Raw genomic sequence first — 16,621 nt, forward strand, 5'->3', positions numbered from 1 at the left:
ATATGCTACCTGTCCTTTTAAATATATTTATAATGTTTTAGTCAAATATATTATTTTAGTCAATACTATTTATGGGTAAAAAATGTTGAAAGTAATTAGTTTTATATTTATTATTAAATCTTTTAAATTAAGTTTAAAAAGTATTAAATTTTATATAAATACTCATATCATATACATCAAATATATATGCTAAAAGGTAAAGTTTAGACATAACAAAAGTATATTTATAATTCGATTTTATGTTTATACATATTTAATTTGTTTAATATTATTCTTTTCTTTTACAACTTTTATGCATATAATATATTCTGAATATTACAAATACATTATATTTTAAATAATTTTATATACACGCACGGAAACATATATTAAACTTTTTGTCAAAGTTATGTATAGAATTTATTTTTCTTGAAAATAATAATTTTACTACTAAGTAGTGAAAATTTTCACTTTTTCATTATAGATTTTAGCACCATAATGTAAACTTTGTTTTGTATCAGAGTGCTCAAGGCTCAAAATCTCTCAGGTACTCTCCCACCAAACTTGAACAGCCTCCCTTTCCTGCAAGACATGTAAGGGCGTTTTCAAAGTTCTTTTTCATGATATATAAAACTTATTTCTTTTCATTAACCTTGGATCAATTCATTAACTATATATGTATATCTACTAATTTGTTGTTTTGAAGCTATTTCTCACAGTGACCTAACTCGAAACTATCTTAGTGGCACTATTCCTCCGGACTGGGGTTCTTCTACTCGACTCGTCAGCATGTATATTTCTTTCCTTCTTGTCTATCTATATGTCTTTCGTGATGGTTCTGTGTCTTTCCATATTCTGTATGTATGTAAAAATGTATACATACTAACATATATTTACATATCTTTCATCATGGTTGTAGAAACATAAATACATACAATCCTTCGTCTTTTGATTATAGAAAATAATGCTGCTAAATGCAAAAAGATGTGTTGCATTTCAGTTCCCTTTCTGGAAATCGATTAATTGGTCCAATCCCAGCAGCGCTAGCAAATCTCAGAAATCTTACCAGTTTGTGAGTTAGATTATACCAACTTCAACTATATATGCAGTATATATTGAAAAATGTCTAATGGATAATTAATTTTATTTCTTGAAAAAAAATTGTGTAAAGTCCTAGAGAACAATGGCTTTTCAGGAATTTTGCCTGCAGAACTGGGGAATCTATCCAAAATTGAGCAATTGTAAGAGAGACTCTTCCTTTCTTGAATTTCATTTCATTACATGCAGTATTTTTATTATACAAATTATTTAAAATATATTTGCTGGTTATTTCAGGCATCTTAGCTCCAACAATTTCACTGGAAAAATACCTGAAACATTTGCTAGGCTGACTTCATTGAAGGAGTTGTAAGCAATTCTAATGTTCATTTTTACTAACTTATTTGATATGATATGATATGTTTTATGTTTATTTTGTATTCTCAACAGTCGGATTAGTGACAACAACTTCACAGGACACATTCCTGAGTTTATATTTCGAAATTGGAAAAATCTTGAACAGATGTGAGAATTTTAATTATAACATTTTTCATGCATTTTGTGAGTCTATTATTATTCAATGAATCCATCTTTCCTAATGACAGATATATGGAGGCAAGTGGTTTGATTGGACCAATTCCATCCATTAATCTTACTTTACCTAACTTGACATACATGTAAGCACCGATCTTAACCATCAAGATAACGACAATATTCAACACTATATGATAAAAGCTGCTAATTAAATCCTTATTTATAATTGTATCTGTTTGTTGGATATTGGTTTACAGAATAATTAGTGACTTGATTGGAGCTGAAACAAATTTTACACAACCACTCATCGATGCCAGTTTGCCTAAATTGGAAAGACTGTAAGCAGAAATATGAAATCAGGCAAAGATATATTAGAGTTATGAGTTATTAAAGAGTTCCAAAAACAAAAACAATGGAATTATTTTGTGATTGAATTACAGGATGTTGAGGAGTTGCAATCTCATTGGAGAGATACCTGCTTCTTTTGGGACATTCACATCCATAAAGATATTGTAAGTATAATTTAGTGTCTTGAGAGGTCAGGGTTTAATTTGAAATTTTTTTATGAAATAACAAGTGATTTTAATACCATTTTTATAAAATTTCTTGTAGAGATCTCAGCTTCAACAGACTCGGTGGAGAAATTTCAGAAAATCTTTCTACTCTTGATAACTTGACTTATTTGTAAGGATATGGTTTTTAATTTTAGTGTAGATTTCCCTTTTCTTTTATGTATATACTCCTTTGGAACAAATGAAAATAAAAAGAAAAACTTGATAATTTCTTTTTATTAGGTTCTTAAATGGAAATAATTTTACTGGAAAAGTCCCTTCATGGATACTGAATACAAAGGAAAATATGTAAGATTCAGTTCTTATTTAATGTTGAATTCCTTTGATTAACCAAAACAAAATTATGCCGATATCAAGCTTTTAATCAAGATTTTTAGTGAGAATAATATTCTAAACTATTCTATTTGCAGCGATCTTTCATACAACAACTTCACAGACATAGGTGTACCAGGCTGTCAACAAAGTAATATCATGTATGACAAGTTTCTCATCTAACATCATTAGTGGATCTTTGTTGTAAATGGTTATATATATATATATATATAATATTTGTGGTTGATTGTGGATCTGCAGGAACTTGTTCTCAAGCATTGCAAGAGTCAATAACTCGTAAGTGTTAAGACAACAACAAATCATTAAATTAAGTTCTGAGATTTTAATGGCTATGCTTTTTAATTGTTTAATCAGAGGAATTGTTGTTGTTTCAATAGGGTCAAAAGCGTGTAAATTATTGTACTAAAAAATCACACAAAGTTCAATTCCCAGGGAAGAGAGGTGGATCACAAGGATCTCTTAAATACCAAGTCTTTCCTTAGTCAGAATATTCCTTCTATCGTAATTTAATAGGACAATTAAATACTACTATTATACCCTCAAATATTGAAAGAAAAATAGGACAAGAAAGAACACAAGAATTTTAACGAGGTTCGGTAAATTATACCTACGTCCTCGGGCACTAACACCAGATGATAACTTTACTATCTCCAAAATATTACGAACAAATAGAATTCTTTAAGAATTCTCAAATGGGAGAAGAGAGAAAACTAAGAGAGAAAGATTGGTTGGGATGATTGAAATGAGAAATGGTTAGGCCTATTTATAGTTAAGGCTCAGGGACTAACTTGCAAATGGCCTAAAAAATTAGGGACCAAAATTGCAATTATCCCATTCAACTTTAAACAAGTTGCTTGCCACTTTTTTCTTTCGGTGCCAATTGCACCTCCACCACCCACCATTTTTGACTTTTCAACAATCTCCACCTTGAAGATTTGATTAGGATAATCACATCTTCACTTCTTTCAACTCCCAAATTCGATAAAGCTATCTTTTGTAATGCCTCCAAATGCGCTCTCGGCGCCATACACTGAAGGTGCTCAAATTCTCGGGATGTTAATCAAGTTCAAACAATGATTAAACTTGATTGTTGTTACCACTTTGGTCATCATATCTGCAGGATTATCTGCTTGTCGGAATCTTCAAGTAGAATTTTTCCTTTTCAAAGACTTCCTTTAAAGTGATATCTTACGTCGATATGCTTGGTTCTTGAATGATAGACTTGATTTTTGCTAAATGAATAGCGCTCATTGTCACAATATAGACTAATGTGACTTTGAACAACTCCCAAGTCTTTCAACAATCCATTAAGCCAAATAGCCTCCTTAATGACTTCAGAATCGCCATATATTCCGCTTCGTAGTAGACACGACTCATCAGATCGTAAGGTAGACTTCCAACTCACTGGGGCTTTCGCAAGAGTAAACAGATACCCGTAGTTGAGCGACGTTTATCTAAATCACCAGCAAAGTCGGAATCAACATATCCGACTACAAACCGACCAAGTGCTTCATCCTGTTCAAAATTAAACCAACATCTACGGTTTTTCAAGATACTGTAGAATCCATTCCACTGACTTGCCAATGTCCTTTTCGAGGATCATGCATATACCGCTCACAACTCCAACAACTTGTGAAATGTCGGGCCAGTACACACCATCGCATACATCAAACTCCCAATTGCATTAGCATATGGGACTTTTGCCATATATTCTCTTTCTTCTTGAGTTTTGGAGATAATTGAGCACTAAGTTTCAAATGAGAAGCAAGTGGGGTACTTACATGTTTAGTGTTTTCATTTACACCAAAACATTGTAATACCTTTTTCAGATATTGCTTCTGATTCAAACAAAGCTTGCCTCTCTGTCTATCTCTACTTATCTCCATGCCGAGAATCTTCTTGGCCTCACCTAGATCTTTCATCTCGAACTCTTGATTCAACTGAGCCTTCAGCTTATCTATCTCTTTTGGCTCTTGGAAGCGATTAACATATCATCAACATACAAGAGTAGATAAATGAAAGATCCGTCATGTAGCTTTTGCAAATACACACAATTGTCATATTTGCTTCTTGTGTACTTCTGCCTTTTCATAAAGCTATCAAATCGCTTGTACCACTGCCTCGGGGATTGCTTCAATCCATATAGCGATTTGTTCAGCTTACAAACCCAATTTCTACCACCAGCATCTTTGTATCCTTGAATGAGTCATATAGATCTCTCTTCTAACTCACCATGCAAGAAAGCCGTTTTAACATCAAGTTGAGCTAGCTCCAAATTCAACTGTGCTACCAAGGCCAACAAAATTCTAATGGAGGAATGCTTCACAACAGGGGAAAAAACATCATTGTAGTCAATTCCCTCCTTCTGAGCGTAGCCTTTAGCTACTAACCTTGCCTTGTAGCGAACATCTTTCTTGCTAGGAGATCCATCTTTCTTTGCGAATACCCACTTGCATCCGATTGCCCTTTTACCTTTCGGTAATTGCGCCAACTCCCAAGTATTGTTCTTCAAGAGATTGCATTTCTTCATCCATGGCGCTTTTCCATTTATCACTTTCTAAGCTTTGCATTGCTTCTTGATAAGTGATAGGAATATCATCATCAACAACGGGAAGGGCGTAGGCCACCATATCAGTAAATCGAGCAGGTTTACGAATTTCTCTCCTTGGCCTTGCAACTGCAACTGGTTCTGGTGTACTTAATGGTTCTTGGGTCAAAACCTCTTCAACCTCTAATTCCTCCATTGTGGCTGGAGAATTAGACTTATTAACTGGGAAAATCCCCATCTGCTCAAACTCCACCTGTTTTGGAGTACACTCCACCTGCTGTGGAGTATCGCTCGTCTGAATATCTTTATCTGCTACCTTTTTCAATGTGGCAGATTCATCAAAGGTAACATCTCTGCTATAGATCATTTTCTTTGTGTCTAAGCACCAAAGACGAAATCCCTTCACTCCAGAAGTGATTCCCATAAAGAGAGCTTTCTTTGCCCTCGGATCTAACTTTGACTCCTTCACATGGTAATATCGGTGGATCCAAACACATGTAAGGAATCATAATCATGGCAGGTTTTCAGACCATACCTCCATAGGAGTTTTTCTTTCTAATGCGATGATGGCAAGCGATTAACAAGATGGCGGCGTATGTCACACCTCATTTCAAAATTGCTTGCCCAACCCAACATTGGACAACATACATCGAACTTTCTCCGGCGGTGTTCGATTCATACGCTCTGCCACTCCATTCTGCATGTGGTGTATCCCTAATCGTGAAGTGTCGAACAATACCATACTCTTGGCACACATCGAAGAACGGATCACTTCTATATTCGCCTCCATTGTCCGTTCTAAACCGCTTGATTTTCTTGCCGGTCGGTTTTCGATCATAGTTTTCCATTTAAGAAAAACTCTAAGCACTTCATCCTTAGTTCTCATGGTATACACCCAAACTCTTCGGAAAAGTTATCAACAAAAGTAACAAAGCGGTGTTTTCCTCCCAACGAAAGTGTTTTGGAAGGCCCCACACATCGAGTGAACATATTCCAAAATACCTTTTGTATTATGGATAGCAAGTCTTAATTTCACTCTCTTTGCTTTCCCGAACACAATGCTCGCAAAATTTTAATTTGCAAGCCTTTGCACCTTTCAACAATCCTTGCTTTGCGAATTTGCAAGGATTTTTCATTTAACATGTCCCAACTTCATATGCCACAACCGCATTGAGTCCAATTCTTTGTTCTGGAAGTTGCGTGATGCTCCAATAAGCTGTACTACCTTGGTAGTAATACAAGTTATTTTTCCCGATGCCCTTCAATATCACAAGTCGCCAGATGTCACTTTCAAAACCCCATCTCTCATAGTAACAATGAACCATTGGATTCCAAGGCTCCCAATGAGATGAGATTTTTCTTCAAGCCGGGCACGCATCAACATCGTTAGAACTCGGTTGATCCATCTTGATTCTTTAATTGGATTGAACCTATGCCAGCAGTTTCTGAGGCATTGTCATTGCCCATATAAACAACTCCTCCATTTAGTTCTACTAAATCGAGAACCACTCCGGTTAGGGACATATGATAGGTACAACCCGAATCCAATATCCACTCATCCGAATGGAGCAGCGATGATGATGCAACCAATGATAATTGAGTCACTAGTATCATGCTTTGCAACACAAGCATCTACAGAAGCTTTTCCCTTATTCTTCAGCTTTGGACAATTTTTCTTCCAGTGGCCTTTCTCATGACAAAAGGCACATTCATCTTTCCCGAGTCTGGACTTTGACTTTGATCTCCCTTTTGAGTTTTCTTCCGAGTGTATGAACGACCTCGGACTACTAAAGCTTCTGTATCTCTGATTGAGTTTTTCATTTGTCCTTCTTTCTCTGTTCATAATCGTATAAGGCCGCATGACTTCGCTCGAGATATATCACTCTGCCATGAAGTAGAGTAGTTTCTAGGAACTCAAACTCCTCGAAAGTGACCCCAACAAATCAAAGCCAAATCTTCATCTTTGAATGTCTCATCCATATTCAAAAAATCGGTGACTAAGCGATTAAATTTGGTGATGTGATCATTCATTGTGGTACTTGGGACGTAAGTGAAGCGAAAGCAGATTTTTCTTCAAGTGGAGCTTATTTTGACTGTTTTTCTTCAAAATTTTTCTTTAAGTGCCACCCACAACTTATTTGCGAAGTCTCCTTTGAAAAAGCATACCTCTGCTCTCGAGAAAGGCATGATCGAATTGTGCCACATGCCAACCGATTGATCGCCTTCCAATCTTTCTCCCATACATCATCTGGTTTCTCTTCATCAATGGCAATGTCTAGACCTGCTGAAAAGGGCATCTAGAACCTCACTTTGCCACATACCAAAATGGCCCGTGCCATCAAAGATCTCCACGGCCAATCTTGCATTTGCAATTGTCGGTCTTGTCCACATGGACGATGTTGAAGCTCCTACACCGACCGTTTTCTCCATAATCTTTCAATATACCTAAGGAAATCTTTTCTGATGTGGAAGATCAGTTTAAACTGCAACCACAGAGCATACTACGATTAACCTTCGGCTCTGATACCACTTGTTGTTTCAATAGGGTCAGAAGCGTGTAAATTATTGTACTAAAAAATCACACAAAGTTCAATTCCCAGGGAAGAGAGGTGGATCACAAGGATCTCTTAAATACCAAGTCTTTCCTTAGTCAGAATATTCCTTCTATCGTAATTTAATAGGACAATTAAATACTACTATTATACCCTCAAATATTGAAAGAAAAATAGGACAAGAAAGAACACAAGAATTTTAACGAGGTTCGGTAAATTATACCTACGTCCTCGGGCACTAACACCAGATGATAACTTTACTATCTCCAAAATATTACGAACAAATAGAATTCTTTAAGAATTCTCAAATGGGAGAAGAGAAAACTAAGAGAAAGATTGGTTGGGATGATTGAAATGAGAAATGGTTAGGCCTATTTATAGTTAAAGCTCAGGGACTAACTTGCAAATGGCCTAAAAAATTAGGGACCAAAATTGCAATTATCCCATTCAACTTTAAACAAGTTGCTTGCCACTTTTTTTCTTTCGGTGCCAATTGCACCTCCCACCACCCACCATTTTTGACTTTTCAACAATTGTTCCATGTTTGAGAAGCCAAACTACCTGTGCAGCAGGATGTAAGTACAAATTTTATGTACTTTACACTTCATCTATGCTAATATCGATTTATATTTGATACACTACTCAATATTCAGGTAGCCAATGGCCAATGAGACATACAAAAATAATTTCATCCTGTGTTAATTTTTTGTGTCGAGTGACTGATCCAAACTGTTGTTATTTTCCTCAGCTACGCACTCTGTTCATATAAACTGTGGAGGTGAAATAACAAAATTCAATGGCACCGATTATGATGCCGATAACAATCAAGCCGGGCCTTCGACATTTTTACAAAGTACTAGGAACTGGGCATTTAGTACCACCGGAGTTTTCCTAGACGATGACCATACGGACGACAACTTAGCTTTTGACAATAGTCAAGTTTCTATCAGTGGTGACGGTGCAGAACTCTACAGAAATGCAAGGCTTGCACCTACCTCTTTGACATACTATCTTTTTTGTCTCGCCAATTCAACTTACACAGTAAACCTCTATTTTGCTGAGATTCAGTTCACTAATGATCAAACTTATAGCAGCTTGGGAAGACGCATATTTGATGTTTACATTCAGGTATTATTTTTAGTACTATTCTTGTTAGTATGTTATCCTGATTCGGGGGAGTGTCGAATTTGTTATGTATATACACAAATATTGATTTACGACATGTGCTTGCATGGAAAGTAGGGTTCAATGGAACGGATAATAAATGCAGGGAAAGAAGAAGCTGAAGGATTTCAATATTAAAGAATCAGCAGGAGGGACAGGCATACCAATAGTAAAAGAATTTACTATAATTGTAACCGATGGCACTTTGGAGATTGGTTTCCGATGGGCCGGAAAAGGACGACTTCTATGCCTCAGGGAATCATTTACGGTCCTCTTATCTCAGCAATATCTGTTTTCGATCCTAGTAGGTTTTCAATTCAACTGACTCTTCTTTTTATGTTGTTGTTATAGCACACGTATATATAATGCTTTCAACCAAGATTTTCATGTCGCCTTTGCTATTAATTACTATGTTATATTGTTGTAGAAATAGATGATAAACTTTCATCAGCAAGTACCGGTGGTATTGCGACAGCTGCAGTGGTCGGTATTGCGGGCGGAGCAGTGTTTGTTGCTTCAGTGATTTTAGGCATCCTTTGGTGGAATGGTTGTTTAAGAGAAACGAGTACATTGGAACGAGGTATTTAGTCATAATATCATTATACTATGTTACATACAATAAAAGAGTACGACAGTCACACCGTCTTTTTTCTATTGATACTCATCATAATTGATCCTAAATCATATGTTATGTGACTGAAAACACGTTTGTGATCGCAATTTAAACCCAGCCATTACTTATATTTGGCATGACATGTTCCACAGATCTAAAAGGTATAGAGTTGCAGACAACTTCCTTTACCTTAAGTCAAATTAAAGCTGCCACAAACGATTTTCATGCTTCCAATAAGATCGGAGAAGGTGGTTTTGGTCCCGTTTACAAGGTAACCATATGCAACACTCTGCAGTTAAATTGTTCATGATGGAACCTGGTAATCATGTTTTTTTCATTTCAAACGCAGGGCACTCTAGCAGATGGCACTATGATCGCTGTTAAGCAGCTATCGGCTCGATCGAAGCAAGGAAACCTTGAGTTTGAGACTAAGATTGGCATGATTTCAGCTCTACAACACCCTTATCTTGTAAAGTTGTATGGATGTTGCATTGAAGGAAATCAACTGATGCTTATATATGAGTACCTGGAAAACAACAGCCTTGCTCGTGCATTATTTGGTACAAACCTCATCCAAACGTCTACCTGTTCTAACATGAATGAGAAGTATGTGAATACATATAACTGAGCTTCTTTGTATTTTGGTAATGGAAAGGGCCACAAGAATCTCAGTTGACATTAGATTGGCCAACAAGAATGAAGATCTGCATAGGTATAGCAAGAGGATTAGCTTACCTCCATGAAGAATCAAGGTTGAAGATTGTGCATAGAGACATAAAGGCCACTAATGTGTTGCTTGATAAGAATTTAAACCCTAAAATATCCGATTTCGGTTTGGCCAAGCTTGATGAAGAAGATAATACCCATATTAGTACCCGAATCGCAGGAACTTAGTAAGTCTCTTTTCAGATTCATTCTCACTGTATTCATTGGTGTTAACCTATAAAAATGGCTGATATAAAAGCTGTATTTAATTGATGGTGTTAAATTTTCAGTGGCTATATAGCTCCTGAATACGCATTGCATGGCCGTTTGACAGAGAAAGCAGATGTATATAGTTTTGGGATAGTGGCTCTCGAAATTGTTAGTGGGAGGTGCAACACTAGAAGCCGCCCAAAGCAAGAACCTTTCATTCTCCTTGAATGGGTAAACTATAAGTTATCATTCTTTCTTCCATTCTTACTCTTGTTTTTTTTCCAGAAGAATTTGTTTTCTTCAATATATTCATATTGAATACATTTCCGTATCAACTCATGTATATCATTCATGCTGCATAGTCCTTAATGAAGGAATTCATACGGTCCTACTCTTCAAGGTTTCATTGGAAAGCTTTTAACAAAAGCTATTATACATATGAAGGATTATACTATAGAATGTCAATCACATATCACATATACCAAACACAAGTACTTTATATACATGACAAAGAAAGTTTATGCATTTTTCAGTTTGAGTTTCATTTTTTTTTATCTAATGAATTTGAATGTGGCAATTAAATTTGTGTGTTTTGTAGGCTCATGTTTTGAAGGAGAATGGGAACTTGCTGGAATTGGTTGATACAAGGGTTGACTCAGATTGCAACATAGATGGAGTGATGGCTATGATCAACATTGCACTATTGTGCACAAATCCCACTGCTTCAGCTAGGCCTTTAATGTCTTCGGTGGTGAGCATGCTTGAAGGCAAGGCTGAAGTTCAGGAATACCTCACAGATACAAGCATTTCTTCAAATCGTCAAATGAGTGCTGAGGCTATGAAAAAGTTGTATCGGAAACTTGAAGAAGATGATACAGATATTAGCCAAACAAAGAGTATGTTAGCTGATGGGCCATGGACCAATTCTTCTACATCTGCTGCTGATCTTTATCCAGCTAATTTGACTTCTGGATATTTGCAGAATACAGATTCAACAAATTAGAGAAAATATATATAATTCTCTTGTTTGGTTTTCCCCCAGAAAATTCGTATTCCTTTAAAACCAAAGGTTTAAATTGATACATAAAAAAAAAAAAAAAAAACAAAAAGTGACATTCAATGGATTTGAGATTCCAAGTTTATATTTATAGCTCCTCTCATCATCAAACTTCAACTTATTTTAAAAAATATCAGAGCTCATTTTAACGACATCTAACAATTTGTTGAGACATTTTTAAATATTTATAATGTTCCAATAATTATAAATGAAATGATATAAATAATCAAAAGTTATAATTTTTGTTATTGGTAAAGAGATATGAATATTCATAATATATAATAACTTATGCCTCTTACCTATGAAATTTATATCACTTGAATAGTTATTTTTATTTAAGAGAGGTTATTTGAATAATTATATCTCTTATTCTAACAGTTATATCTATAAGAGATATTAGTTGGATAATTCTACCTCTTTTAAAAGTGTGATTATTCATAAAAGACACCTATTGAAAGTTATATCTGTATGAAAAGACATGAGAATTTCTATAATTAGGAGTGAGATTTCATTTGGATTGTAAATGCCTAAATTACTGGGCCCAATGAGCAAACAAACCCAACTTCAGCCTAGCCCACTAAAGACCCATTAACCCAAACCCAATTTCAGCCTAGCCCAAACCTAAAACCCTAAACACAAAAAAAAAACACCAATCAGAAATTTCAAACCCTAGGTGCACCGCACCTAGGGTCTTCTGCCCATCTGCCACCACCTGCTCACTGCAGCACCGCCCTCGTCACATCCACCGCCCCAAGTTGCACCTGCAAGAATTAAAAAGAAGTGACAAGTAGTTGAACAAAAACCTTTTGTAAACGGCTATATAAAGCCTTTGAAAACTTTGTAATTTTTTTTTAGAGGCATTCGAATAAGAAAAAGCAGCAAATCGAAACAAATAATACCAAATCAGAAGAATCTAGTATACTACAATCAAACCTGAAAACCTAGGGCGAATTTTCTTTTATTTTTTTCCTTTTCGAATCTATTTACATACATAAATAAATATATTACAAACAAAAAAAATATAAAAAAAAGAGAAAAAAACACACCTTTTGGAATTCCGGCCACCGCACGACGGCGGCGCACGGAGGTCCGGCGACCCTCCCCCTCTCTCCCCCCTTTTTTTTTCTTCAGCAGCACAAATGATTTTTTTTTGCTAAAAGTGGCCCTTTTATGGCCTTCCAAAACGACGTCGTTTTGGGGGCTGCCTTTTAACCCCAAAACGACGTCGTTTTGCCTTGGATCGGGTCGACCGACCCTACCCACTCAGAATCCGCGTGTTTTTGCTCTTAGGGGCTAATTGTGCGCGCGGCCCTTACGCTTTTTATATGTTTTGCAATAAGGTTTTTGTTTCTTTTAAATTGGCCTAGAATTTATCATGTTTTGCGATTCGGTCCTCCCTTCTGAGGCGTCGTTTTAAGGGCTTGGGAAATTGCCCTTTTGGCCCTCTGTGGTCACACGCGTGTTCAAAGAGGTTCTATTATTTATGTTTCTTTCTAAATTGGCCCCAGAACTTCATCTTTGTTTCGAATTTAGTCCCTTTTTAGACTTAATTTAGTTTTTATATTATTTTACCGTTTTAGCTTTTTTTTAAATATTATTTATTCTATTTACTATTATTGTTATTATTATTATTATTAGTATATTTTACTATCATTAGAATCATTTTGTAATTTCATTTAATACTTATATATTTGTATTTCATGCATATATTTATAGTTTTTTATATTATTATCCTAACAAACATATACATACATGTTTAAATACTATATTATACGTATATTTTAATACTATGTTATATGTATTGTTATATTTATATCTATTTTACCCTTATTACATTTGTTATTAATATTAGCATGTGTTTTATTATATGTATATATCTTAAACGAATATATGTGTATTTTTATAATATTATTAATAGTTGTTTTATTATTATTTCTTATATGTATATACTATGTAAATACTTTAATATTATCTTATGTATACATTTTATATATATACATCTTTTAATATTGCATTTTATTATTATGTATATACCATTACTATATCTATTTTTTCTTAACGGTTATCTTTATCATTATTTTATTCCTAGCACATTTACTAAGTATACATTCTTAATGCTATATTATATTTCTTAATATCATATCACGTACATGTTATAATTATTTTTACCTCTATTATACTTATTATTAATATTTGCATATACTTCATTATACATGTATATATATATGTATACTTTCTATAAAATTTTATTTTTTATATCATTATATTTATTATTATACTTATTGTTTTCATTATTGTTGCTTGTTATCTTATTTTAATATTGTTGTTTATATCATCATTATTATCATATTTTTTACCTAGTATTTTTAAGTACACTTATTTAGTTTTTATTCCTTATTTACATTACATATCATTTATTTACAGATACACATGCATATATATATCTTCATATATCGTTTTAAACTTTAAAAGTACTTATTACTTGCATTACTACTATTAATATTATCATTGCTATACTATCGTTTTTACACAATATTTATTTACTACTAGTTCTTTTTAATTGCAGTATTTCTTAGCTTATTCATCATTTCCTTTTATTCGTTTCATTCATGATTTTTCTTGCTTTTATCATTATCCTTCATGTCCTCATCTATGTTTATTCTGTTATGCTCATTTATACCGAAATTTATATTTGTTTATACATTCTTTATCTCATTATCACACATTTACGTTATATTAACCTTTTACCCGACTCCAAAATCGATTCTTTCATAAAAAGCGATACTTCGTGTTTGGAGTTTCTAGAAAATTGTGCCGTAATTTACTGGGTTTCGATTTTTCTCATTTAATCCAAATAACGGAATATTCCTTTAAATTGCAATACGAATCTTAAAAATGCTTACTTTCGGAGATACGAGGTGTGGTGCCCTAACTTACCGGGTACGACATTTTGTTATCTCGAAATAAGATTTTTCGCAAATAAAGGCAATATTCAGTGTTCGGAAATTCGAGGAAACGTGCCCTAACTTACTGGATTTTGATTTTCCTCGTTCACCCTAACTAACCGAATATCCTTTTAAAAAGAAGTTAAAATACATTAATTTTAAATAAGAAGCGAGTTCAGTCTCAAAGTTCGAGATGTCGTGTCCTAACTTACTGGGCATGATATTTTATTACTTCGAGATGAGAGAGTCCTTAACATCCGTTTTAACTTATCCAATCATTTTTAAATTAGCATTAATACAAAGAGGGATCGTATTTTAAATTCTTTCAAAGTTTTCAAAATTTTGACACTAAGACATTAATTAATCAACTAGGTACCAATTTTGGACGTATCGAGAGTGGTAATCCTTCCTCGTGCGTAACCGACTCCCGAACTCGTTTTCTGATTTTCGCAGACTAAAAATTATCATTTTAGTAAATCCTAACTTTTATTAAAATGATTAATTTAAGGTGATCCGATCACACCTCATCAAAAAAGATTGGTGGCGACTCCCTTTTTCGTTTTCATTTTTCAAAATCCAAGGTCGATCCCCGTTTTTCAAAAAATTGGTTACGACATGGATCATATACCAAAAAAAGTTCTCAAAAGTTCTTTTTATTCTTCTTCCATCTTCTATTATTCTTAAATTGTTCTATAAAGAAATATTGCATAAATTATTTATAGAAATTAATTTTCTTGTCATACTCTGCTTAGTGGTTACTAAACTATTTTTGTTAATACAAAACGCAAATAGTCACTGGGTTTCATCGTATCTTTGAGGTTTGTTTGAAACTCATTTGCACACCGAGTATAGGTGAGAGCAAATAGACCTTAAAGATAGTGACTTGATACATACATTGGAATCTTAAGTTATTGGTTCATTTTTTCTGTTCAAGTTATTGTTTGTGTTTCTTTTGTGTGTTTGAGATTTTTCTCACTGAAGTTTTGCACTAACAATTTTAAAGTTCCATTATTTTCATGATGGTTACTACAATACAAGAAAAATTAATTACATTGACTATTTAGACTAGTTAATAACACTATAAAAATATAAAGATCAACTTATATTAAAAATTAAAGTATTTCAAATCTAGACATATTAAAAGAACCATCTTGTAAAATGAAAAAAGAAAAAAGGAGCATGAGTGGTTGTCCATGTGTCGTTGTCCTTTTATATATATAAGTATATAGATGATAACTTTATGAGTAAAAATAAAATATAAAAATATATGTTGTTTAATTTAAAATTTAGTCAAATTACCTACAAGATTTAAATGTGATTAGGTTTAATTTTTTTAATTTAACTTAAATAAATTTATTCAATTTAATTTAAATTTTATTTTACTTGATTTAATTCAGTTAAAATTTTTAATTTAAATCTAATTTCAAAAAATAAACTTTATAAATTCAACTAACTCAAAAATGTTTCATTTGATTTAATTTGATTCAATTCTAAGTACACCCTACCAAATTGTTAAATTAATGGCACATGTCCTTATATAGAATTATTATAATAATTGGCTATTTACCGTCTTCCTGCTATAAAGTCGTCAAGTCAATTGTCTGAACAAGCTTTCTGTCAAAGGTCCCGATCCCTATCCCTATCCTCTTACTTGAGTCGCTGGAATTATACTATGCACTATAATTAATTGGGTTAATTTAATTTTTAATTATAAAAATAAAAATAAAAATTTATTCTTATTTTTAAATTAATCTACTTAACAATAAAAAATAAAAATAAAAACTGATTTAATCCTGTCTCTTATTTGGACCTCATTTCATTAAATTCCAATGCAACACCGAACCTTTTTCATAGTCTACCCTCTCTAAGAAATTTCCAACTTTCCTAGTTTAATACCTTTATGAAAACCCAATCTTTCAACCCATTTTTTTCCATTCATATCAGCCCATTTTTGTTCATTCATATCAAGTTAAAAAAATAGCATGTAAATCATATCAATATTATTAAAATTTTAATATTTTACTAAATATTTTTAAAAAAATAATTAACCCTTTAAAGATTATTGGTCAAATTTAACTTAAAAAATAAAGATTAAATTGACAAAAATATTGAGTACTAAATATATATTAGTAAATAGTATGTTATATGTATACTTTGTTGTTTATACATACTAGGTTGTATTTATATGTTTGAATATATTAATTAATACATATAATCAATGAATCAATCATCCCTATTTCATTAAATTCCGATGCAAGAAATTCTTTTTACAAGTAGCTAATATGATAAAGCATTTTCATTTGCAAAGTCATACGAAAACACCCAATCACAGTACAATAATTGAACCTTTGTTTTAGTGTTCACTTTACCT

At 33.3% G+C, this 16,621-nt stretch overlaps 1 protein-coding gene across 1 annotated transcript; it reads left to right on the forward strand.

The window, feature by feature from the left end:
• Positions 1-953: 953 nt before the first annotated feature.
• Positions 954-11,294, forward strand: LOC108481510 (probable leucine-rich repeat receptor-like serine/threonine-protein kinase At3g14840). The gene is given in 20 exon segments (XM_053021409.1): positions 954-1,047; positions 1,151-1,220; positions 1,315-1,386; positions 1,468-1,542; positions 1,623-1,694; positions 1,809-1,889; positions 1,992-2,063; positions 2,164-2,235; positions 2,346-2,411; positions 2,534-2,596; positions 2,697-2,732; positions 8,291-8,684; positions 8,827-8,956; positions 8,959-9,024; positions 9,148-9,300; positions 9,486-9,604; positions 9,683-9,893; positions 9,989-10,226; positions 10,329-10,479; positions 10,847-11,294. Coding segments are annotated over 20 exon segments (2,640 nt in total). The 3' UTR covers positions 11,252-11,294.
• Positions 11,295-16,621: the final 5,327 nt, after the last annotated feature.

Source organism: Gossypium arboreum, chromosome 11, assembly GCF_025698485.1.
Source record: "Gossypium arboreum isolate Shixiya-1 chromosome 11, ASM2569848v2, whole genome shotgun sequence".
In the NCBI taxonomy this organism is placed as follows: domain Eukaryota; kingdom Viridiplantae; phylum Streptophyta; class Magnoliopsida; order Malvales; family Malvaceae; genus Gossypium; species Gossypium arboreum.